Raw genomic sequence first — 24,373 nt, 5'->3', positions numbered from 1 at the left:
GCCCCGACATCATCATCCTCATCCCGCGGCTGGCTGGCCGGCTTCGCTCCTTCTTCCGCAGGCTGCCCCGCTGACGGTTATATCCCGCCCCCTGTTTAAATTCTGCCCAGCTTGGGGAGGAAGCGCGAGAGGCGGTGGGGGGCGCGAGGTTATTTTTAAATGGTGGAAACGTTCGTTTAAAGAGGAAAAAACGGAAAGAGCTCGAGCGCCAGTCACGTGACTGGAAGAAAAAAGAAGGTAAGACGAAGCGCCTTTCCAAATGCCTGATCGCTTTCATTTTTTGGGGGGGCGGTTCCTGATATTAATTATATCCTTTTTAATGCAGATTGAAGTACGAAATAATTATCTTCGCTTTAAGTTTTATTTGCCTGCTTGGGTCTCGATAAAGGTGTGTTTTGAAACCTTCTCCCTTTATCTGCGCTCCCAATGCTTTTTTTGGATTGTCTGTACGCGAGGGCGAGTGAGTCCCTTTTTATATGGGGGCTGCTTGGATGGCGCACAGCCCGCTCAGCCAATAATAAAGGCACCCGCCGAGGTCCTTCGTGGACGGGCTGGGCTCGCTGGCGAGGCGCGCTGGGATCTGTAGTTTTCACTGGTGTGGATGACGGCGCGCGCGTTCATTTTAATGCTTTTTGGAGAACCACAACTCCCAAAAGGCAAGCTGCGTTCATTTTTTTAAAACCGCATTGCGCATGTTCGATTTAACGCCCGCAACCTAGCCTGCTGTCATTGTACCCGCCTTTTTTGATTTCATTGGCTGAAGCCGTCGCCAGCGTTGCGGCTAAGAAAATGATTGGTTGCCCGGGATGCCATCGTTGATCTCGGGTGAGTTTGGTCAGCCGGGAGCCTAACACCCATTCAAGATCATGGCGGCGGGTTTGGCGGTGTTATGCTGTTCCCGGCTGCTGAGGCTCAGTAAATACGTTTCACCTGTTTCTGCGGCGATCAGAGCTACTGAGCAGCCGAGGCAATGCTATTCAATCAGCAACTTGACCGTGCAGGAGAGAATCGAGAAGAAGTCTCAAAGGGCGATGCTGGGAGGAGGTCAACACAGGATAGATGCCCAGCACAAGCGGGTACGTTTGAGATATCACCCGTGGCAGTGTTTTACCGGCTTGGAACTATTCGCCAATAAAGACAACAGTTCAGCTTTTAGCTTCTAGCTTCTGTGTAATTGTCACTTATTTAATCTGTGAACCTCCCCATCACGAGCAGTCTCCAGTCTGGTGAGGGTCCTGGTCCCACAGGCTGGCCAGCAGGGTCACTAATTCCGGTTAGAATCATTGAAATTTATGGCACAGAAGGAGGCCATTCGGCTATTGTCTGTGCTGGCCGAAAAAGAGCGATCCAGCCTGATCCCACTTTCCAGCTCTTGGTCTTTAGCCTTGCAAGTTACAGCACATGAGGATTTCTGCCTCTACCACCATTTCAGGCAGTGAGTTCCAGACCCCCACCACCCTCTGGGTGGAAAAAAAAGTTTTCCAACTCTCCTCTAACCCTTCTACCAATTACTTTAAATCTATGCCCACTAGTTATTGACCTCTTTAGGCCCCTCCATAATTTTATACACCCCAATCAAGTCTCCCCTCCGCCTCTTCTGTTGCAAACTAAACAACCCCAGCCTATCCACTCTTTCCTCATAGCTAAAATTCTCCAGTCCTGGCAACATCCTTGTAACTCTCCTCTGTATCCACTCTGGTGCAATCACATCTTTTGTACTGAATTATCACCTAGATTTCAGTTAAATAGTATAATGTCAGGACATTCCTGCAGACCCCATGCTTTTGTTCACCAAAGTGTGTCATCATGATCCCTAACAAAAAAAAGGTGAAGAGTATTTAGTGGGACAAATGATAGGAACTAAATGTTATCTAAATTAGTTTACAGTCTATCTCACTTTTGTGGGGAATTTTTTCATTCTCTCCTGGGTGAGAGCCTACCCTTGGTGTCCCTGCTGTGAGGGGCATCTTTGTAATAAGTGTGCAAGAGCTCCAAACCACATTAGCTATTTTGTTGGCTGGTTAGAGGTTTCTTGTGACCATCCACCGGATGCTGGTGTAAAGCAGATTTTAGTCAAATGCTTCGTGTTCATGCTTTTAACATTTAGTTAATTACACCTTGTTATATGAGCCTTTTCACCAGCAATAGGCCACATGCTTCACAAGGTGGTTGTTAAGCAAGTTTGCTAGTTTTAATTATGTTTGTTACAAACTAGAGCAATTGTTTACTGTAACTTGTGTACATAAATTAAATTCTCGTACTTATTTCAAATTTAAAACGGAAATACAAGTTAAAGATTTTTGTTCTGTAAAGGCAGTCTGGTAACCAATGAGAACGTGCTATCACGCTGAGCGTTTATTTGCTTCTGGTTGTTCCTAATATTGACTCTTGTAATGTCAGTTCATACAAGACCAGCATTCCTTGCAAAAGTAAGGATGCAGTCTCCTGCAATTGGGAAAAAAATGGGTTGGTTGGTACTTTACATTACTTTTTAAACTGCAGTTTTTCTACCAGAAGTTCCCTTTTACTGTGTATCTGTATTTACATATAATAAATACACTTAAGCATCTATTCATTTTTCACCCCATGGATTTTTAAAAAATGGTGCTATGTCCAATCACCTTTTTTCATTGGTTGTGTATGATGTATAATTTTAAAGAACCACAACTTTGCAAAATATTTCCAGATCAGCATAATTCAAAAATAGCCTTTTTCTTAGTTCTGTAATGTAGAACTTAATAGTTTTTAAACAACAAAAGTTACTTTTGGCTGCTTTAAGAAGGATACTTGATGAGAAATTATTTACTATTCAAAGGAGGAACTGAATGACTTAAAGTGGAAACTGAGGTGAAAAATGAAAATTGGAAAACAAATTGTAAGAGATATGACATAAGAACATAAGGTCAATAAGTTTTTTTGGAAGGATATATTTGCTAAATATTCAGTACATTTGTAAACATAGCCTGTTTTCTGGTACCGGTAGGAATTGTAACTCGTCAGCAATGCTGTTGATCCTTGAAATTATAACAGTACAGTATATAGATTGCTTTCAAGTTGTGATATTTCACAGTGCTGCAGTTTAGTGGCTCTTACAGTAATATACATTTTAATGCAACTATTACCCTCGGTGTACTGGTACATTCAGAAAAACTATGTTTGGTTATGGAAGTTCTCAGCTCACACTGCTGAAATAAACATATTACAGTATTAAAACTACAAACATCAGGAATAGCATTACTGTCATAATTTATTAAATCAAACACCAAAAACAATGTAATTTACAAAACAATCTTATTTCTTCCATTCGCTCCCTATTTTCTAATAAAATCAACTGTAATACATTCTACTTCTTCAAACTCCTTTTTACTTTTAACTAAAAATAATTTACATACTTTTAGATTGTTTGCCTCTCTGATACTTTTGGAGGTGGGAGCAACTTTTTTTTAAATAAGAGGTTTCATTGGCGGAAAATCAATTTTAAAGTGGTTTGCCAGCCAATGAAAAGCCTGGACCTGAAGGATGTAACCATGCAAAAAAAATGTGGTTAAAACTTGGCAGCTTATCAATGCTTGAACAAGCAAACCTTGGGTGAGTGTGCAGTACTTTAAGGGTTAAACAGTTCAGTTTGTGCATAGCTTTACAGCCCTGTGTTCTTTAGCCTGTGAACCACCAACGGACAAAAGTATATTTTTGTGGCAGTAACAGTAAATAACTTTACATACAAGAATTTAAATAGTTTTTATATATAGTCTAATAGTCATTTCTCATCTTCTGTCAGATTCATAACACCTTTTATTTCCTTTCTGGACCTACTTAGAGTTTCTATACATTCATAATGAATAATGAATATTTTCTATAATCAGTTGAATGCTTAACAATTCAGTAGACCATATTACAAGTACATTTTGCAAACACTATAACATTGCAACTCATGTAATTAATATTCCAACAGTTTTGAAGTTTACACTGTTTACACAGCACCCACTCTCTTCAATGTAGCCAACCAGACCATCTTTGTTACATTAATTGATTCACACATCAAAGTACGAGAGGTGTGTCAAGCGTTTCATAATGTGCATATAACAACTTGTATTTATATAGCACCTTTTGTATCCTCATCCAGTAACACTTTCTCCACTTGGGTATGTGTGTGTTTAGTGATTCTTCCCTCTTATGTTTCTTTCCAATGCTGTGTTTGTTTTAGGAGAGAGTTTGTGTCTCGCTGCTGGTCAGGCTTCTGTCACCCTCGTGCTGATGCTTCCTTGCAGAATTGACAACATTGTTTACCTTTTTAGGTGACCAAAGAAAAATAAAGTTCCTGATGAGAACTGGAAAAAACATGTACAATATTTTAAGTAGATAGTACTGTATAAGGAGTTTTAAGAGGAATTAGATATTTTTCTGGCGAGGGAGAGTTTGGTGGATATGGTGAGAGGGTGGGTAGATGGCATTGAATCAATGACAAAGGGATAGGTTTAGTGGATCGACTGGCCTTTTTCTGTTCACTTCTCAAATTTACAGTAATAGAAATAAATAAGAGCATTAAGAATAAGTAGAATACCAGCAATGGTGTGCTAATAAAAATGAGTTAATGGGAGAGTAATGAAGGGCTATGTGAAGCAATAAAATATTGTCCACAGCACACCTTGTATAATTTCCAAGGTACAATTGAGATCAGACTGCACTGTGATTTCACTGGAACTATTCCACAATTCAAGTACTGTAACAGTTTGGTTGCTGTTTAAAATAAAGGGTGTAGAAGAACCAAGACATTTTTGGGGATCTAGGCGCAAGACCATGTACTTAGTACTGCACTGAAGTGCTCGGGTCTTTGGAGTGGGCCTGAACACTCAACCTTTGGACTCTGAAGTGAGAGTCCTATCACTGAGCCAAGGCTCACACTTGAAGGTATGAAATTAGAATTTAAGAAATGGAGCTGCCATGGCTAACAAAATGGTGGAGCCGGTTTGATGGGCTGAATACTGCTGTTCCTATAAAACTTTAATTACCCAATATGTGATTATAAATTAAATCCTTGTGGGTTCTTTTTTCTTTTGAGAATAGAAGGGGGAGAGGAAGATATAGAGATGCATAGTCAAGTTTTTAAGATGATGAAAGGTGTAGAGAGTAAAAATAGCATATAAGCAGGCTATAGACAGTGAGTGCAGAAATAGGACTGGGGTCTAAAATTAACAAATGTTCAGATTTTTTGCGTAGTGCTTCCTTATATTCTCATTATTATGTATGATCGCGTATGTTATGTTTACATAAGTGTATACTAAAACATATTGCAATCAAAAATGTATGATCTGTATCTTGCTGTGTGAAGACCCTCGGGGTTAACCATTGTCCCACTGTTCCATGGTGAAGTCCACTGATATTTTATACTGTTACTCTATTTCTTGCATTGTTTATAAATGTTGTTTTCTGTAAGGACTGGTCTCTTAAGTTTCTTGCATCTTTCACTTCATAGGTCCAGTTTCATTTACGATTTGGCAAAATATTTTTCAGAAATCTGCATTGTACAAAATGATACACCATATTCACCAGTAACTGGAAATCCAAGTGCGGTGTCATCCTGACACTTGCCGGCTGTTTTATTTTATTTTACAAAGCACTTTAAATTTCCATGCCTCGGAGCTAATCTGATTCTGTTGAACATTTTTTTTTAATTCTCCATGTTTTTTCTCCTTTGTTTTCGGTTTATGATACTCTTGATGTCCTTGTTTTACCATATGTTCTTACATTGGCTTTGTGTTCTGACATTATCGTTTGTCCTTGTATGTGAAGTCCTTATCTCCTTTTATGTGTTGCTTTATTCTTGTGCCTTTTGTTTTCTGTTTTACAAGATAGTGTGGTTCATACTCACGATTTTGAGCACACAAATCATGGGCTGAAATTAAATACACCCAGATGTATTTGACTTTTTTTTTAACCCAGTGGTGAAAATTTTCATAATTGTTTTTCTAACTTCCCATTGAGGTCCATTGAATTGGATTGGGATCAGACTCCACTCCAATGCTTGGATTTTTTAATATCTGGAGATAAGTGTAACAAAGTTAGATGTCTTTGCAACTTTGAACCAGTTTTTCCTGGGAGCACTGTGTTTTAGAGAAATTGCCGTGGGATGTCAAGGGACAAGCTACAGATTTACCATGGGTCTAATAAACACAACCATGATTAGCAAGTAACAACAGAAAATGCTGGAAAAACTCAGCAGGCCAGGCAACATCCCTTTTGACCCGAAACGTCGACTATAATTTCTCTCCACGGATGCTGCCTGGCCTGCTGAGTATTTCCAGCATTTTCTGTTGTTATTTTAGATAATTTCCCCGCAGTTGGTACCTAAAAAAATGGCCTCAAAGGGACAGTTCAGGTTAAACACGGCTCCATGATACTGTAACTCCTAAACATCACAATGATGATTCAGACACAATGGCCTAGAAATTCCGTTGGTAGCGCCAGTGATTAGTGCCTAAAGAGCCCGAGAATTGGGGCGTTACCCAATGTTCGGGCGGGCGCAGTGAATATTGCGCCACCTCCCATATTGAGTATTGTTTTAGCGCCGGCGCTAACTCTTTGCACGCGCCCGCGGGCGCAGGCAGATCATGACGTCATTTCAGTGTGCAACGCCTTTTTGGCGCCCCGGACCGGATATTCGGTGGCGCCCGGAACCTTTGCGCCTAGTGCTGTTAGTGACAGTTCAATGGAACGCTACCAGGCCCTTCTCGTAGTCGGGGGGCGCTATTTAAAGGGGACAGCTCTAGTATAAAAGCTGCAGCCACTTGGCCTGTTCATTGTGATCGTTGCTGGAGAGAGTTGGTGAGCTACTGTGGAGCAGATTTTTTGGAATTTAATCTTAGAATACTTGGGACCTTCAAACCTGTCCGGAGCAGCTGGAATGCTACACCTAACAGCGTTTGGACCGACTGGCATCGGAATGGGAGCTGCTTTGGATGGCAACGTCCTCATGGCCGGACACTGTGAAGGGGCAGAGAGACGGCGGGAGAGAGGGCTGGGATTGGCCAGAAGGAGGAGAGGCAATGGAGGTCGGCCAATCCGAGGGTACGCTGCGAGGGTATTCAGGCAGCAGGTCTCATACCTTGCAATGTCAGAGGAGCAGTGTGTGCGAAGGCTCCGATTCGGGAAGGAGGTTGTAACTGAGCTGTGCCACCTGCTTGCTCAGGATCTGCAGCCGCGTCTACGGTGCAGGACCTCTCTGTCGGTGTCCGTTAAAGTGACTGTTGCCCTCAATTTCTATGCCACCGGATCCTTTCAGGCAGCCACTGGGGACATTGCGAATATCTCTCAGTTTGCAGTCCATTGTTGCATCCGGCAAGTTACAGCTGCCCTTTATAGACGAAGGCGTCAATTCATCAACTTCCCTCTGAGCCTGGAGAAGCAGATGGAGCGCGCGCAGGGCTTCACTGCTATTGCGGACTTCCCCATGGTGCAGGGGGCGATTGATTGCACACACGTGGCTTTGCGGGCGCCATTGCTCAATCCTGAGGACTTCCGCAACCGCAAGGGGTTCCACTCCCTCAATGTGCAGCTGGTCTGTGACCACCGCCAAATGATCATGGCAGTCAACGCCCAATTCCCAGGGAGCAGCCACGATGCCTTCATCCTGCGGCAGACCTCAGTTTGTGACCTTTTTGAGGGGCTGGCTTCTTGGGGACAAGGGCTATCCTCTCTGCCCATGGCTCATGACACCACTCCGTTTGGCCGCCACCCCAGCAGAAGAGCTGTACAACAGCAGCCATCAGGCGACCAGGAACATTGTAGAGCACACTATTGGTGTGCTCAAACAGCGTTTCCGCTGTCTGGACCATTCGGGGGGAAGCCCTGCAGTACTCGCCGGAGCAAGTGGGTCACATCATCGTTGTCTGCTGCATGCTCCACAACTTGGCGATTCGACGCACCCAGCCAATGCCAGCTGTCCCTCAAGGTCCAGCAGAGCAGACGGACGAGGAGGAGCATACGGACGAGGAGGAGGAGGAAGATGGGAGGGCTCCTGCAAGTGGAAGGGCCATCCGTCAGAGGCTCATCAGGACTCGGTTCCAGGCCCCTCTGGCGGAATGATGGGTGTCATTCGTCCTGCGCACTGCGGATCCTTGAAGGGCTCTGAAGGTCAGCATGACTGTAAATAGTTACGTGTACCATTGCAAATTAAAACTTTTCTTTATTGTCACAAAAGTCCTTCCTTCCAGCATAACAACGTCATGTTAACAGAAACCATAACTAACAAAATAACAGTTAACTCTTCGGCAAAGCCGCAAAACTAAACAAACCATTTCCAACAATCACAACAGGTGAGGGAGTCCTTGAATTTGGCCAAAGAAACGTCTCTGCACCTCCCTCTACTGCTGGCCCCTTGATGGAGAACAACTTCTCTTTCGTGGTCGGCCCCTTCCCTCCCTGCTGCTCCTACGTAATTGAACCCCAGTGGCGGGGTCAAGGCTGGGGGATGCCTGCTGACTGTGTGGAAGCGCAGAAACCCCTGAAGAACGGCCTGGCCGACCTCTGGTCTTGGAGGGTGCGGACGCAGGCTGCTTGATCTGAGCATGGCTGGAAGCAGTGTGCCCTGCAGGTGGTGGCAGCTGCACTGCAGACGTACCAGCGGTGGCATGAGCAATGGTCACCTGCTGAGAGAGGACACCTGCACCATGGTCGGACGACACACTGGCTCTCTGAGGGGACCGGTTCGGCACAATCGCCTGCTCTACTGATTCCTGGCCTTGTATGGTACTGGAAGGGCCCGGGGTGATCCTAGCTGATGCAGATAGGGTGGCTGCAGTGAGAGTTCGCGTTGCCTCAATCTGGGTGTGGACGAGGCCAGCAAGTGACTGCGTGGCAGCAGTGAGGACCTGTGTGGCAGGTGGCAGTGCTTCGGAGAAGCCCTGGACAGTTCTTTCCATTGCTTCGGACAAGGCCGGAGCAGTCCGTTCCACTGCCTTGGACAAGCCCTGGACAGACCTTTCCAGGGATTGTCCGAGGCTCTGAACAGTCCTCTCCATAGCAGCCTCGAAGCCCTGGACAGTCCTCTCCATTGCTGCTCCAAAGTCCAACACACTCTTTGCTAGTGTTTCTATCGACTGAGGCATCCTCCCCACTGCAGCCATCAGCTCAGTGTGGCTGAGCCGGGCCTGGGTGCTCATTTCAGCAAGGCTACGCACCTCCTCTGCACTCTGTGCAGCAGTCACCACTCCCTGCCTTGCCCTCCGGGGAGCCGGTGGCCGAACTTGCCTACCACCCCCCCCCCCCCCCCCACCCCCGCGCTGCTGCATGCCGCTTGTTCCGGCAACTGGCTCATCAGCAGAGCCCCCGCCCCCCCCCCCCCTCTCCAGGGAACTACTATCCCCAGCCTGCAGATGTGTACGCTCCCCTGAAGTTGGAACGGATGCTCCAGCTTCCTCCTGATCCTCGCCTCCGGAGGCACTGGCACTGGCAGCTTCAGGGCGCAGATCCCGAGTTGGTGATGCAGCATCTGAAAGCAGGGAGGTGGAAGAGTGGCTTTAGCAAAAGGACAGGTTGGTGGCAAGGCATGCCAGATTGCGGGAAGGCTCTGACATGGCTGCACACTGAGGAAGCATGCTGGCGGGGGGACCAAGTGGAAGGAGACAGCTGAAAAAGGTGAGAGCCTTACCCTCGCTGTCGAGAAGGGGGTCGGCAGCTGCAGTGGTAACAGGACCACTCAGACGTCCTCCAAGAATCTGGTGCACTCTCTCCTCGAGATCAGTGAGAGTGACCACTTGTGGAGGTCCGCCACCGGTTCGACGCTGGTCCTTTTCGGATCGTCGCCAGCTTGGACTGCAGGGGAAAGAAGGGGAAGCTGTTACATGATGCCTTGAGAGATCATCTCATGCCCCCCATGGTGCAAGAGCCCTTACATGATGCCTTGAGTCAAATGTGCATGTGTGTGTCCAGAAAGGGCCATGGGTGCTTGCCATGATGCCCCAATGGCCATCTGTCAGCAAGAGGGTGCACGAAGTCAGGTGCAGATGGAGGGAATCGGAAGTTTGCATAAACAACACTCACCCTAACGACCCGAGTGAGGTCGTTGAATTTCTTCCTGCACTGAACAGGGCTCCTGGTCACCATGCTGCTGGAGTTGACCCTCTGAGAAACATCCCTCCAAGCTCGGTGGTAATCCTTTTGATTCGGCCTCCTGCCATTGTCAGGATACAGAGCATCTCGACGGCACTCCACTGCGGACACCAACTCCTCCAGAGCCTCAGTGCTGAAGCGCTCTGCTCTCGGTCAGGATGGAGAAGGCGAGACAAAGTTTTTTGCGCCAGAGAAGGAAGAGCGCCGATTCTGAGGCCTACAGGGCGTTGAGTGTGGAAGCTGAGGCTGACTGACCCACCCCTTTAAGAGCCGGCCGGCGCCTGGAAGTCTCGTGGTTATCGGTAATTGAGATCACCTGCGCTGCGCCCGTCCGCGCCGATATTGGGTAGCGCCGGAAGTTTTGCGCCTTAGGATGCCCGTGCAACATCTGAATTCGTGCCTCAATCCCCTTTGGGGGCGATGCGACCCAATATCGCGCCAGGCGGCGATAAGTTTCGTCTGGCTATAAACTTTGCGCAGCACCAGTTCTAACGCCTCAAGCGGGGCTATACCCAATTTCTAGGCCAATATTTTTTTAAGGTAAACCTGTTGATGGAAGATCATCTAATAAACAAAAATCTAACATATGGAGATTTATGATTGCATTGCTTATGCTGAGTTGAAAGTTGTATTATGCAGGGGAGGATGGGGTGCACATGCCTCTAAAAAGATTTAGAAATAGGTTTGCGAGAGATGTGCTGAGGGACAGTGAAGTACGTGTTTTTTTGACTGGTTCCTGGAAAGAAAATAAATAGTTTTTCCTTGCCCACTACAGGTAGATAAAGAAATGTGTTTGTTTCCCTTGCATACCACAGTTACATAAACGTGTCAGTGAGGAGCAGGCACTTCCAATCTTCACCACAAAGCTGGGCATGTGGCTTCCCATGAGGGTTCTGTGCACTATTTCTGCAGCTTTTACCATGTTTTCCCCCAGTGCACAGGCATTACTCGTCTCAGCCACATACACTATTAGGCATAGGAGTTAGCCAGCTGTGGTTAGACTAACTACTTTAATTCAGCCACAGAGGAGGCCAGTCCATCACCCTCAGATAGAATATCTTGCAAATGTTACACCTTTGTTCAAAAAAGGGTGTAAGGATAAACCCAGCAACTACAGGCCAGTCAGCTTGTGGGGATGCTTTTCGAAACGATAATCCGGGACAAAATTAACAGTCACTTGGACAAGTGTGGATTAATTAAGGGAAGCCAGCATGGATTTATTAAAGGCAAATCGTGTTTAACCAACTTGATTCAATTTTTTGATGAGGTAACGGAGAGGGTTGATGTGTACATGGACTTCCAAAAGGCATTTGATAAAGTGCCACCTAATAGGCTTACCAACAAAGTTGAAGCCCATGGAATAAAAGGGACAGTGGCAGCATGGATACAAAATTGGCTGAGTGACAGGAAACAGAGCAGTGGTGAATGGTTGTCTTTTGGCCTGGAGGAAGGTATACAGTGGTGTTCCCCAGGGATCGGTACTAGGACCACTGCTTTTCTTGATATATATTAATGACTTGGATGTGGGTGTACAGGGCACTATTCCAAAATTTGCAGATGACACAAAACTTGGAAGTATAGTGAACAGTGAACAGTCTTCCGCGCCGACAGAACTGCGGACTCCGGTAAGAGCAAGGGGGCGGTTTGTGCATTTACACTAACAATGCCTGGTGCACTAACACGGACATAATCGATAGATCCTGCTCGGCTGATTTGGAATTCCTCATGGTAAGGTGCAGACCCTTCTACCTGCCTCGGGAATTCACGGCTGTTATCATCACTGCGGTCTACATCCCACCACACGCTAATGCCAAACTAGCACTGAAGGACCTCTACAGGGCCATCAGCGAACAACAAACTGCGCACCCAGATGGAGCTTTTATCGTCGCGGGGGACTTCAATCACATAAACCTAAAAACTGTACTAAAATTCCACCAGAATGTTTCCTGCCCCACAAGAGGGGAGAACACACTGGATCAAGTCTACACGAGCATTGTAGACGCTTATAAGGCCATTCCCTGCTCCCACCTTGGGAAGTCTGACCACCTCTCCCTGTTTCTAGCCCCGGCATACAAACCGCTCATCAAAAGAGAGAACATCAGTGAGATCAGTGGAAGTATGGCCAGAGGGGGCAGTCTCAGAGCTTCAGGATTGCTTCGAACGCACTGATTGGGGCATGTTTGCCCATAATGACATCGAGGAATACGCATCCACAGTGCTATTCTACATTAACAGCTGTGTCGAGGTCGTCACGACCCATAAAAATATCAGGACATACCCCAACCAGAAACCCTGGATGAACGGAGAGGTCCGTTCGCTGTTGAAAGCTCGCGACGCAGCATTTAAATCTGGCGACGCGGCGGCTTACAGTGCAGCTAGGACCAACCTAAAAAAGGGTATCAGGACTGCCAAAAGGAAACAGACACTGCGGATAGAGGATCATTTCCACAACAACTTGGACCCCCGGCGCATGTGGCAAGGCATCCAGTCCATCACTGACTACAAGGGCAAAAACACCAGCCCCCCGGTTAGCGATGCCTCCCTTCCGGAGGAGCTTAACAACTTCGACAGGGACAACAGGGAGCCGGCTACCAAAGCCTTGCCACCCCCGGAAAACCAGGTGCTCACTCTGTCGACCTCCGACGTAAGGGGTGTTCTACGCGGAGTGAACACACGAAAGGCTGCTGGACCAGATAGCATCCCTGGACGGGTACTCAAGGAATGTGCTGATCGGCTGGCTGATGTCTTCACCGCCATCTTCAATCTGTCATTGGCCCAGGCAGTAGTCCCTACATGCTTCAAGACCGCTACCATTATTCCTGTGCCAAAACAAACGGCTGTGACGTGCCTGAACGACTATCGACCTGTCGCACTCGCACCCATCATAATGAAGTGTTTCGAGAGACTGGTCCTGGCTCACATCAAAGCCAGTGTTTCCGCCTCTCTTGACCAACACCAGTTTGCCTATCGTGCCAACAGATCAACGGAGGATGCAATCACAACTACTCTACACTCGGCACTGAATCACTTAGATGGTAAAGAGACCTACATCAGAATGCTGTTCATAGACTACAGCTCAGCATTCAACACTCTCGTCCCCAACAAGCTGGCCTCCAAACTCTTGGCCTGAACACTTCCCTCTGCAACTGGACCCTGGACTTCCTAACAAACAGACCCCAGCCTGTCAAATTAGGTAACCACACCTCCCTCCCCCCCCCCCCCCCCCCCGAACCCTGAACACGGGGGCCCCACAAGGATGTGTGCTGAGCCCCCTCCTCTAATCCCTCTTCACCCACGACTGTGTGGCTGTTCATGGTTCCAACACCATCATCAAGTTTGCGGATGATACCACGGTAGTAGGCCAGATCACCAACAACGATGAGTCAGCCTACAGGGAGGAGGTCCAGCATCTCGTGAAGTGGTGCGCCGATAACAACCTGGCCCTTAACATCAAGAAAACCAAAGAAATCATTGTGGACTTCAGGAAGTCTAAAGGCGGAAGTCACACCCCCATCCACATCAATGGGGCTGTGGTGGAAAGGGTGGACAGCTTTAAGTTCCTCGGAGTCCACATCACGGAAGACCTCTCCTGGTCCCTCAATACCTCCTCTCTGGTGAAGAAGGCCCAGCAGCGCCTATATTTCCTAAGGAGGCTGAAGGGATGTAACCTGTCACCCCTGATCCTCTCTAACTTTTACCGCTGCACAATAGAGAGCATCCTGACTAACTGTATCACCGTATGATATGGCAGCTGTAGCTACTATGACCGGAAAGCCCTGTAGCGGGTAGTCAAAACTGCCCAACGCATTACCGGCACCCGGCTACCGACCATAGAACACATATACCAGAAACGCTGTTTACGGAGGTCACGGTCCATCATCAAAGGCCCTACCCACCCCAGCCACAGTCTGTTCGCCCTCCTGCCATCTGGGAGACGCTACAGCTGCATTCGCACCCGTACGACCAGATTTAGGAACAGCTTCTTTCCCAGGGCTGTCATCCTACTGAACTCCACAAATAAACTCTAAAGCCTGCACATCTGCCAATGCACTTTATTATGGTTATGTTTATGTTAATGTATTACAAGCCAAATGTATGTTGAATGTTTAAATGTCTTAATCTAAATGTACACACTCGGGAGCCGCAAGCCTACATTTTGTTGTACTGCACTTGTGCACTAACAATGACAATAAAAGTTGATTTGATTTGATTTTGATTGATTTGTGAGGAGGATAAGGATAGACTTCAAGAGGACATAGACAGGCTGGTGGAATGGGCGGACACGTGGCAGATGAAGTTTAATGCAGAAAAGTGCGAAGTGATACATTTTGGTCGGAAGAACGAGGAGAGGCAATACAAACTAAAGGATACAATTCTAAAGTGGGTGCATGATCAGAGACCTGAGGGTATGTGCACAAATCGTTGAGGGTGGCAGAACAAGTTGAGAAAGCAGTTAAAAAAACATACGGTATCCTGGGCTTTATAAATAGAGTACAAAAGCAAGGAAGTTATGATGAACCTTTATAAAGCACTGGTTTGGCCACAATTGCAGTATTGTGTCCAATTTTGGGCACCGCACTTTAGGAAGGATGTGAAGGTTTTAGAGAGGGCGCAGAAAAGATTCACAAGAATGGTTCCAGGGATGAGGGACTTCAGTTATGTGGTTAAATTGGAGAAACTGGGGTTGTTTTCCTTGGAGCAAAAAAGATTGAGAGGAGATTTGTTAGAGGTGCTCAAATCATGAGGGGTCTAGTCAGAGTTGGATAGAGAGAAACTGTTCCTATTGGCAGAAGGGTCGAGAACCAGAGGGGACAGATTTAAGGCGATTGGCAGAAGGTCTAAAGGCGACTTGAGGAAAAACTTTTTTACGCAGCGAGTGTTTATGATCTGGAATGCACTGCCTGAAAGGGTGGTGGAGACAGATTCGATCGTGGCTTTCAAAAGGGAATTCGATAAGTACCTGAAAGAAAAAAAATTGCAGGGCTACGGAGAAAGGGTGGGGGATTGGGACTAGCTGAAGTGCTCTTGCAGAGAGCTGGAACAGACTCAACAGACCGAATGGCCTCCTGTGCTGTAACCATTCTATGATTCTAATATCAAATGCTCAGACTGTTGAGAGAAAAGAGACATTTTCTTAGAAAGCCAAAAAGCACAAATCTATATAGTAAAAAATATAGAAGGGCCGAGTGGATGGTCCATATCGGCTTCCTCCTGAGGTCCCCACCATCACAGAAGCCAGTCTTCAGCCAATTCGATTCAGTCCACGTGATATCAAGAAATGGCTGAGCGCACTGGATACAGCAAAGGCTATGGGCCCCGACAACATCCTGACTGTCGTGCTTAAGACTTGTGGTCCGGAACTAGCCGTGCCTCTAGCCAAGTTGTTCCAGTACAGCTACAACACTGGCATCTACCTGACAATGTGGGAAACTGCCCAGTTATGTCCTGTCCATAAAAAGCAGGACAAATCCAATCCAGCCAATTACCGATGCAAACATGGACAAAGGAGCTGAATTCCAGAGGTGAGGTGAGAGTGACTGCCCTTGACATCAAGGCAGCATTTGACCGAGTATGGCATCAAGGAGCCCTAGTAAAACTGAAGTCAATGGGAACCTCAGGGTGGGGAGGAAACTCTCCACTGGCTGGAGTCAGACCTAGCACAAAGGAAGATGGTTGTGGTGGTTGAAGGTCAATCATCACAGCCCCAGGACATCGCTGCAGGAGTTCCCCAGGGCAGTGTCCTAGCCCCAACCATCTTCAGCTGCTTCATCAATGACTTTCCCTCCATCATAAGGTCAGAAATGGGGATGTTTGCTGATGATTGTGCAATGTTCAGTGCCATTCGCAACTCCTCAGATAATGAAGCAATCCATGCCCACGTGCAGCAAGACCTGGATGACATTCAGGCTTGGGCTGATAAGTGGCAAGTAACATTCATGCCACACAAGTGCCAGGCAATGACTATCTCCAACAAGTGAGAGTCAAACCACCGCCCTTGACATTCAATGGCATTACCATCACCAAAACCCCCACCATCAACATCTTTTTTGGGGGGGGGGGGGGGGGGGGTCACCATTGACCAGAAACTTAACTGGACGAGCCACATAAATACTGTGGCTACAAGAGCAGGTCAGAGGCTAGGTATTCTGTGGCGAGTATCTCACCTCCTGACTCCCCAAAGCCGTTCTACAATGCTCTCCACTTGCCTGGATGAGTGCAGCTCCAACAACATTCAAGAAGCTCAACACCATCCAGGACAAAGCAGCCCGCTTGATTGGCACCCCATCCACCACCTTAAACATTCACTCCCTCCACCATCGGCGTACCATGGCTGCATTGTGTACCATCTACAAGAAGCACTGCAGCACCTCCCAAACCCGCGACCTCTACCACCTAGAAGGACAAGGGCAGCAGGCGCATGGGAACACCAGCACCTGCAAGTTCCCCTCCAAGTCACACACCATCCTGACTTGGAAGTATGTCACCGTTCCTTCATTATCGCTGGGTCAAAATCCTGGAGCTCGCTCCCCTAAATGGCCGACCCCTTATTCTGAGACTATGACCCCTGGTTCTAGACTCCCTGGCCAGGGGAAATATCCTCCCTGCATCTACCCTGTCAAGCCCTGTAAGAATTTTGTATGTTAAAATGAGATCACCTTTCATTCTTCTGTTGAGGCTGCCGCGGAACACAAATGGAGGCCGAACCGATCTGAGGAACACATGGCTTTTTATTACATTCTCTTGAGAGAGGGCTGCCCCAGCTCTTCTCTCTGCTAAACCCGAAAACAGAATGAGGGGGATGCCGCGCTTTTGTGTACACACTGAGGGCGACGCCCGCTCCTTTGTCATGCCTTAAAGGCAGCATGCTTCTTAAAGGCAAGGTGCCCGATTTATTGTCCACGGACGGAAAAGTGGATTGCGCCCGTTTAGGTGGCGATCCGCCACACAGCTCCCCCCAGAATCCGCTTAGGAGCTGTGGACGAGACGGTGCGGCGGTCTGATGGGCCGGCCGGAGCGGATCTTGTCGGACGCCGGTGGACGTGGAACGGCCGGGCGTGGAGCAGCCGGGTGTACTGGCTTGAGGGCAGGTCCGCCGCGTGGCGGTGGATGAGCTACTGCGACCTGCTCACCGGGCTCCGAGTGTGCTGGCTTGAGTCGGTCAACCGACACATTTTCAGTCCTGTCGCCCACTTGTAGGGCGAAAAATTTGTCCCCAGCCTGTAGCACTTTGTAGGGCCCGTCGTACGGGGGTTGAAGGGGTCCGCGGTGGGCGTCGTGCAGGACGAAAACGAACCGTGCCTGGTGCAGGCTTAGCGGGACGTGTGAGGTGGATTTGCCGGGCAATGGGCACCGGGGCGAACTGTAGCGCCGGTGAGGCGAAGTCGTGGCGTTGCTGGTCGGCTGACCAGGGTGTCGTGGCGGTGGGCAGGAACTCGCCGGGTACGCGCAGCGGCTGGCCGTACACGAGCTCTGCTGCCGATGCGTGGAGGTCTTCTTTAACCGTGGAGCGCAGGCTGAGGAGGACCCACGGGAGTCGGGTCAGTCCAGGGGCCGTCCTGGAGGCTGGTTCGAAGAGATGCCTTCAAGGATCTGTGGAACCGCTCACACAGTCCGTTGGTTTGGGGGTGGTACGCTGTGGTGCGGTGAATGGTCACCCCGAGATTGCGTGCGATGGCGGTCCAGAGTTCAGAGGTAAATTGCAGACCTCTGTCCGACGTCATGTTGGCGGGGACGCCGAACCGTGCGACCCAGGTGCTGATGAAGGCTCTGGCGATGTCGGCGGTGGTGGTAGAGGTCAGTGGAATTGCCTCGGGCCAGCGCGTGGTGCGGTCGACGATCGTCAGCAAGTGCGTGTGGCCTTGCGACGGCGGCAGGGGCCCGACGATGTCCACGTGGATGTGGTCGAATCTACGTGAAGGGACGGTGAACTCCTCGAGGGATGCTTTCGTGTGTTGCTGCACCTTGGCAGGCTAGGCAGGAGTTGGCCCAAATACGCACATCCTTGCGAAGGCCGCGCCAGACAAAGCGGTTGGCTACCAATTTGATGGATGCGCGGGCGCCGGGGTGGGAGAGGTTGTGGAGAATCTCGAATACCCGGCGGCGCCAGGACGATGGGCCGAGGTTGATAGAGGGATATGTCGCACTTGACTCTGACTGCGGTTGGGCCGTAGGCGACGTCGGCCAGGCGTAGCCCTGGTAGGTTGGTAGGTGCGGAGAGCAGATCAGGGTCCGTGAGCTGGTCGTCTGCGAGTTGAGCGTAGTCGACTGCCAGGTGTGCGGCGTGGATGGCGGGGCGGGGCGGGAGAGGCAGTCGGCTACCACGTTGTCTCGGCCGGAGACGTGTTGGATGTCCGTGGTGAACTTGGACACTGCCGCGAGCTGGCGCTGCTGCCTGGCGGACCAGGGGTCAGTTGTCTTTGCCATTGCGAATGTCAGGGGTTTGTGGTCGACAAACGCAGTGAAGGGGTGGCCCTCCAGCAAAAACCGAAAATGGCGGACCGCCAGGTACAGCGCGAGGAGCTCGCGGTCGAAGGTGCTGTACTTGACCTCGGGGGGGGGGGGGGCGTAGTTGGCGGCTGAAGGCAAGTGGTTGCCAGGCGCCGTCGACCCACTGCTCGTACACGGCGCCGACCGCGTGGTCGGAGGCGTCCGTGGTGAGCACTACTCTGGCATTGGGCCGTGGGTGCGCGAGCAGGGTGGCGTCGGCGAGCGCGGTCTTGGTGGAGTTGAAGGCGGCTGATACGTCTGCCGTCCATTCGACCGCCATCTTGCCGCTCCTGCCCCGGAGGGCTTCATACAGGGGCCTCATGAGGGACGCCGCTTTGGGGATGAAGCGGTTGTAGAAATTCACCATCCTGAGGAACTCCTGGAGTCCTTTGATGGTGGTGGGGCGGGGAAATTGCTGGACGGCCTGCACCTTGGTGGGCAGGGGAATGGCCCCAGCATGGGTGATGTGGTGGCCGAGGAAGTCGATCTTGTCCAGGCCGAACTGGCACTTGGCTGGGCTGAGGATGAGCCCGTGGTCGCTGAGGTACCCGAACAGGATGCGAAGGTGTTCGAGGTGTTCCTGTTTGGAGGAACTGGCTACCAGGATGTCGTCCAGGTAGACGAACAGGAACTTCAGGTCCCGAAGGACCGAGTCCATGAGCCGTTGGAATGCCTGGGCCGCGTTTTTGAGGCCGAAGGGCATCCGCAGGAACTTGAAAAGCCCGAAGGGGGTGATTACGGCCGTCTTGGGGACGTCCGTGGGGTGGACGGGGACTTGGTGGTAGCCGCGCACCAGGTCGACTTTGGAAAAGACTGAGCGGCCGGCCAGTCTAGCCGAGAAGTCCTGAATGTGCGGCATGGGGTACCGATCAGGGGTGGTGGCGTCGTTGAGGCGGCGGTAATCCCCGCAGGGGCGCCAACCCCCGCCTGGTTTGGGGGCGATGTGGGGAGGCCCAGGGACTGTTGGAGCGGCGGATGATGCCGAGCTGTTCCATAGTGGCAAACTCGGTCCGTGCGATCTCCAGTTTGGCCGGGTCCAGCCTGCGGGCGTGGGCGTACACTGGGGGGCCTGTGGTGGGGATGAAGTGTTCCACCCCGTGTTTGGCGACCTCTGCGGAGAAGGTCGGGTTGGTGAGGGCCGGGAATTCGGCCAGGAGTGCCGAGTAGTCATCCATGGCCCGGGCGTGGCACTGTGACGCCATGTCGGCGGGTTGACGGGGCCATGGTGCCCAGGATGGGGGACATGGTGTTCATGTCCACGAGGCGGTGTCGAGGGATGTCTACCAGTAGGCCGTGGGCGCACAGGAAATCTGCGCCGATGAGAGGGGAGAGTACCTTGGCAGTGATGAACTCCCATCGGTAGCGGCGACCAGCGAGGTCGAGGGTGACTGCGGGTGCCGTACGTCCGGATGTCCGAGCCGTTAGTGGCAGCCAGCGCCTGTCCTCGTTCGCCCTTTTGGATGTCGAGGGCGGAGGCCGGGATGATGCTGTGCTGAGCTCCAGTGTCGCACAGGAACCGGCGGCTGGTTTTGTCATCCGTGACGTACAGCAGGGAGCCCCTCGAGCCTGTTCCGCCATTTAATGAGATCATGGCTGATCAGTACAGTTTTGGTCTCCTTACCTAAGGAAGGATATACTTGCATTGGTGCAACGAAGGTTCACCAGACTGGACAATCCCCCCATCCCAGGAACCAATTGAGTAGATTATTTCCCCCAACCCCATGAGCCCTTATGTATCTTGTGTAGCAACCTTTTATGTGGCACCTTATCAAATGCCTTTTGGAGTTCCAAATATACTGCAACCATTGGTTCTTCTTTATCTACCCTGCTAGTTACATCCTCAGAAAACTTGAATAAATGTGTCAAACACAATTTCCCTTTCATAAAACCACGTTGACTCTGCCTAATCACATTGTGATTTTCTAAGTGCCCTGTTACCACTTCCTTAATAATACATTCCAGCATTTTCCTGACAACTGATGTCAGGCTAACTGGCCTGTAGTTCCCTGTTTTCTCTCTCCCTCCTTTTTTGAATAGCGGGGTTACATTTGTTGCCTTTCAATCTGCTGGGACCGTTCTAGAATTTAGGGAATTTTGGAAGATCACAATCTCTACAGCCACCTCTTTTAGAGCCCTAGGATGTAGGTCATCAGGTCCAGGGGATTAGTCCCATTAATTTCTCGAGTAGTTTTTCTCTACTGATAGTAATTGCTTTAAGTTCCTCACTCTTAATAACCCCTTGGTTTCCCGTTATTTTTGGTATTCATTTTGTGTCTTCGACTGTGAAGACAGATACAAAATATTAGTTTAAAGTCTCTGCCATTTCCTTATTCCCCATTTTAATTTCACCTGCCTCAGCTTCTAAGGGACCAATGCTTACTTTTACATGCTTGTAGAAGCTCTTACAATCTGTTTTTATATTTCTTGCTAGTTTACTCTCATTCTAGTTTCTCCCTTTTTTATCAATTTTTTGGTCATCCTTTGCTGGTTTCTAAAACTCTCCGAATCCTCAGGCTTACTGACATGAATCAGTCATTCATGAAAGAAAGACTTATGAAATAATACTGAGCGGCCTGCAGGTGGCACTGTCCAGGGAGAATATAAATACTCTGGCACAGGCCCAGCTTGCACAGGACATTCTTAACAGGAACTAGTGAAGGACACAACTAGACCTCCATGTTGTAAAACAGTTGATTAAAGCTTTGTTTAACGCTTAGACCAAGTGCCCAGTAGTTTTCTTACGTCACTTACTACTATTCTTCGCAACATTATAAGCGTCTTCTTTTAATCTAATTATGTCCTTAACTTCTTTAGTTAGCCACAGGTGGATCATTTTTCCCGTGAAGTTTTTATTTTTCAATAGAATGTAAATTTGTTGAGAATTTTGGAATATTTTGATAATGTTTTCCACTCCCTGTCTGCAAATCCTTACTACTTCTGATGTTTTTGTCATACTTCTATGTTAAGATTTTCCGTTGTAAATTCCTGTGTCCATATTTATAATGGACACTGTATTTAAATTTAGTTGCACTAGTGGTGCCATTGTTTTGTGTATCTCCGCTCTCAGACTGCTGTGCAGTAAATCTATGTTCTAAGCAGTGTTCCCTGTAAGGTGCGTCGCCATTTGAATGGCCTGTGCAGCCCCTTAAAGGTGCTGTGCAGGGCCAAAAAAATTTACAGGGAACTTAGGTTCTAACCAATACTACTCTTGTTTCCCAGATTGCTGTAACTTTGGTATTTAGCAATGACAAATAGAAAATCTAAAGTATATGTAAAAATGAAGACAATGTATGGCTTTAAAATGGAGATTGAATTACAACTACATGCCCTGGTCCAGTAATCCCTTGCCCTCTAACCTTAGGAGATTGGTTGATTGATTAGTAAATAAAATAAATGTAGCTGCTGTAACCATTTAGAATACAACATGTAACTAAAAATCATGGCAAAATTTCGAAGTGCAAGTTTCACTTTACAGACATACTGTGCTTCATTTGCTAAATAAACAGTCCCTTGAATATAGTAACTAACTTTGGTTTTCCTGTCTGTTACATATGATAAAGTTTATGCTTTACCTTATTTTAATGTTTTTATACAAAACAAATCCAGTGTCCCTAATCACAGCTAATGCTGGCTGACACTGAGCGGAAGCAGCGGTGGCTTAAAGGCAGCACTGGAGAAGGCCCATGATACAGCACGGACCTGAGCAGCAGAGGCGATGGCTTAAAGAGAGCTGAGCGGCGATTTACTGTAAAAACAAAGGGTGACGTCACAGGACAGCAGGTAGTTGATTGGTTGGATTAAATTCAGAACTGGGAGAGTATTAACTATTTTAACTTTAAATTAGTTAATTTAGTTTGTTATTAATTCAATAAACTAAAAATTAAAAGTAAAAATAATCGTCTGAATAAATACTGTAACTAATTATATAAATAAAATAAGATTAGATAGAGATGGCAGTGCAGGTGGTGTGTCGTTACTACTGCATGTGGGAGTTGGTGGAGACCAATGAGATCCCGAGCAAACACATCTGCAGTAAATGCCTGTAGCTCGAGGAACTTCAGCTCAGAGTTGTTGAGCTGGAGTCTGAGCTGCAGACATTGCGATGCATCAGGGAAGGGGAGAGTTACCTGGACACTTTGTTCCAGGAGGCAGTCACACCCCTTGGGTTAAGCAGTACTTCAATGGTCAGGGACAGGAGGGTGTGACTGCGAATCAGGAAGGTATGTGGACCCAGGATTTAGTGATGGAGGAGCCTCAGCCCTTGACCTTGTCCAACGGGTATGAGGTTCTAGCTGCCTGAATGGATGTAAAAAAGGACTACAGGGAGGATGGGCAAACTGACCACGGCACCATGGTACAGGAGGCCATTCAAGTGGGGGAGTAAAAAGGAATGTGGTAGTGGTAGGCGACAGTATAGTCAGGGGGATAGATGCTGTTGTCTGCAGCCGCGACAGGGAGTACCAAAGGTTGTGTTGCCTGCCCGATACCAGGGTTAAGGATATCTCCTCGCGGCTGGAGAAGAACTTGGGAGTCGGGGGGGAGGATGCAGTTGGCGTGGTCCACGTAGGAATCAACAACATAAGTAGAACTAGGAATGAGGTTCTGCTGAGGAAGTTTGAGGAGCTAGAATCCAAATTAAAAAGCAGAACCTCAAAGGTAATAATCTCTGAATTGTTATTTGAGCCACGTGCAAATTTTCACAGGAACAAACAGATTAGAGGTTTAAATGTGTGGCTCAGAGTTGTGTGGGAGGAAGGAGTTTCAGTTCATGGGGCACTGGCACTAGTACTGGAGAAAAAGGAAGCTGTTCCGTTGGGACGGGCTCCACTTAAACCGAGCTGGGACCAGTATCCCGGCATATTGAATAACTAGGGTGGTAGATAGGACTTTAAACTAATGAAGTGGGGGTGGGAGGATTCAGCAAAGAGTAAATTTAAAAGCAGCAAGAGAAATGTCAAGGCTCCAGAGTAGAGCTTTGGGTAAAAATAAGCAGTGTGTGTCAGGAAGGGACAGAGAGAGTAACAAAAGTAATAAGGCATCAGTGACTAAGGTGACCATCAGGGAAAAATAGAAATATGTCAAAGCTAAAGGCATTATATCTGAATGCGCGAAGCATTCGCAACAAAATAGATGAATTAATAATGCAGATAGAAATGAATAGGTTTGATCTAATAGCCATTACGGAGACGTGGTTGCAAAGTGGTCATGGTTGGGAACAGGATACTTAACTTTTAGAAGAGATAGGCAAAATGGAAAAGGAGGAGGGGGGTAGCCCTGATAATAAAGGATGGGATAAAGACAGCAGAGAGAAAGGATCTTAACTTTGAAAATCAAGAAGTAGAATCAGTTTGGGTGGAACTAAGAAATAGAAAGGGGTAGAAAACATTGGTGGGAGTTGTTTGTAGGCTCCCAAACAGTAGTTGTAATGTAGGGCAGAGTATAAATCAGGGAATTAGAGGTGCATGTAAAAAGGGTAATACAGTAATCATGGGGGTCTTTAATCTACATATAGACTGGGCAAACCAAATTTGCAGTAATAGTGTGGAGGACGAATTCATGGAATGTATACAAGATAGTTTTCTAGATCAGTATGTTGAGGAACCAACTAGGGAACAGGCTATTTTAGATCTAGTATTGTGCAATGAAAGGGTTAATTAATAACCTTGTAGTAAAGGGGTCTTTAGGGAATAGTGACCATAATATGATAGAATTTTATATTGAGTTTGAAAGTGATTTAGTTAAATCTGAAACTAGGGTCTTAAATCTAAACGAAACAAAC

The 24,373-nt window shown here is 48.1% G+C and overlaps 1 protein-coding gene across 5 annotated transcripts in view; it reads left to right on the top strand.

The window, feature by feature from the left end:
* The first annotated feature begins 147 nt into the window (after positions 1 to 147).
* The window catches only part of pccb (propionyl-CoA carboxylase subunit beta), a 75,596-nt gene continuing 51,370 nt past the window's right edge, over positions 148 to 24,373 (top strand). Inside the window, exon 1 of one of the 5 annotated variants that reach the window (XM_085990624.1) lies at positions 148 to 237. Coding sequence is in view for 4 of the 5 variants with exons in the window: in XM_085990622.1 (XP_085846748.1) it covers positions 867 to 1,076 (210 nt within the window). In the remaining variant the exon portion in view is untranslated. Of the gene's footprint in view, positions 238 to 646; positions 1,077 to 24,373 lie in introns of those variants that run through there. The other 4 variants (XM_085990622.1, XM_085990623.1, XM_085990620.1 and 1 more) reach the window with 4 other exon arrangements.

The sequence above is a fragment of the Somniosus microcephalus genome, chromosome 6, assembly GCF_052327205.1.
Source record: "Somniosus microcephalus isolate GS21.2 chromosome 6, FLI_Smic_1.0, whole genome shotgun sequence".
In the NCBI taxonomy this organism is placed as follows: domain Eukaryota; kingdom Metazoa; phylum Chordata; class Chondrichthyes; order Squaliformes; family Somniosidae; genus Somniosus; species Somniosus microcephalus.
Note: the sequence above shows the minus strand (reverse complement) of the source record. Positions and strands in the feature narration are given on the sequence as shown.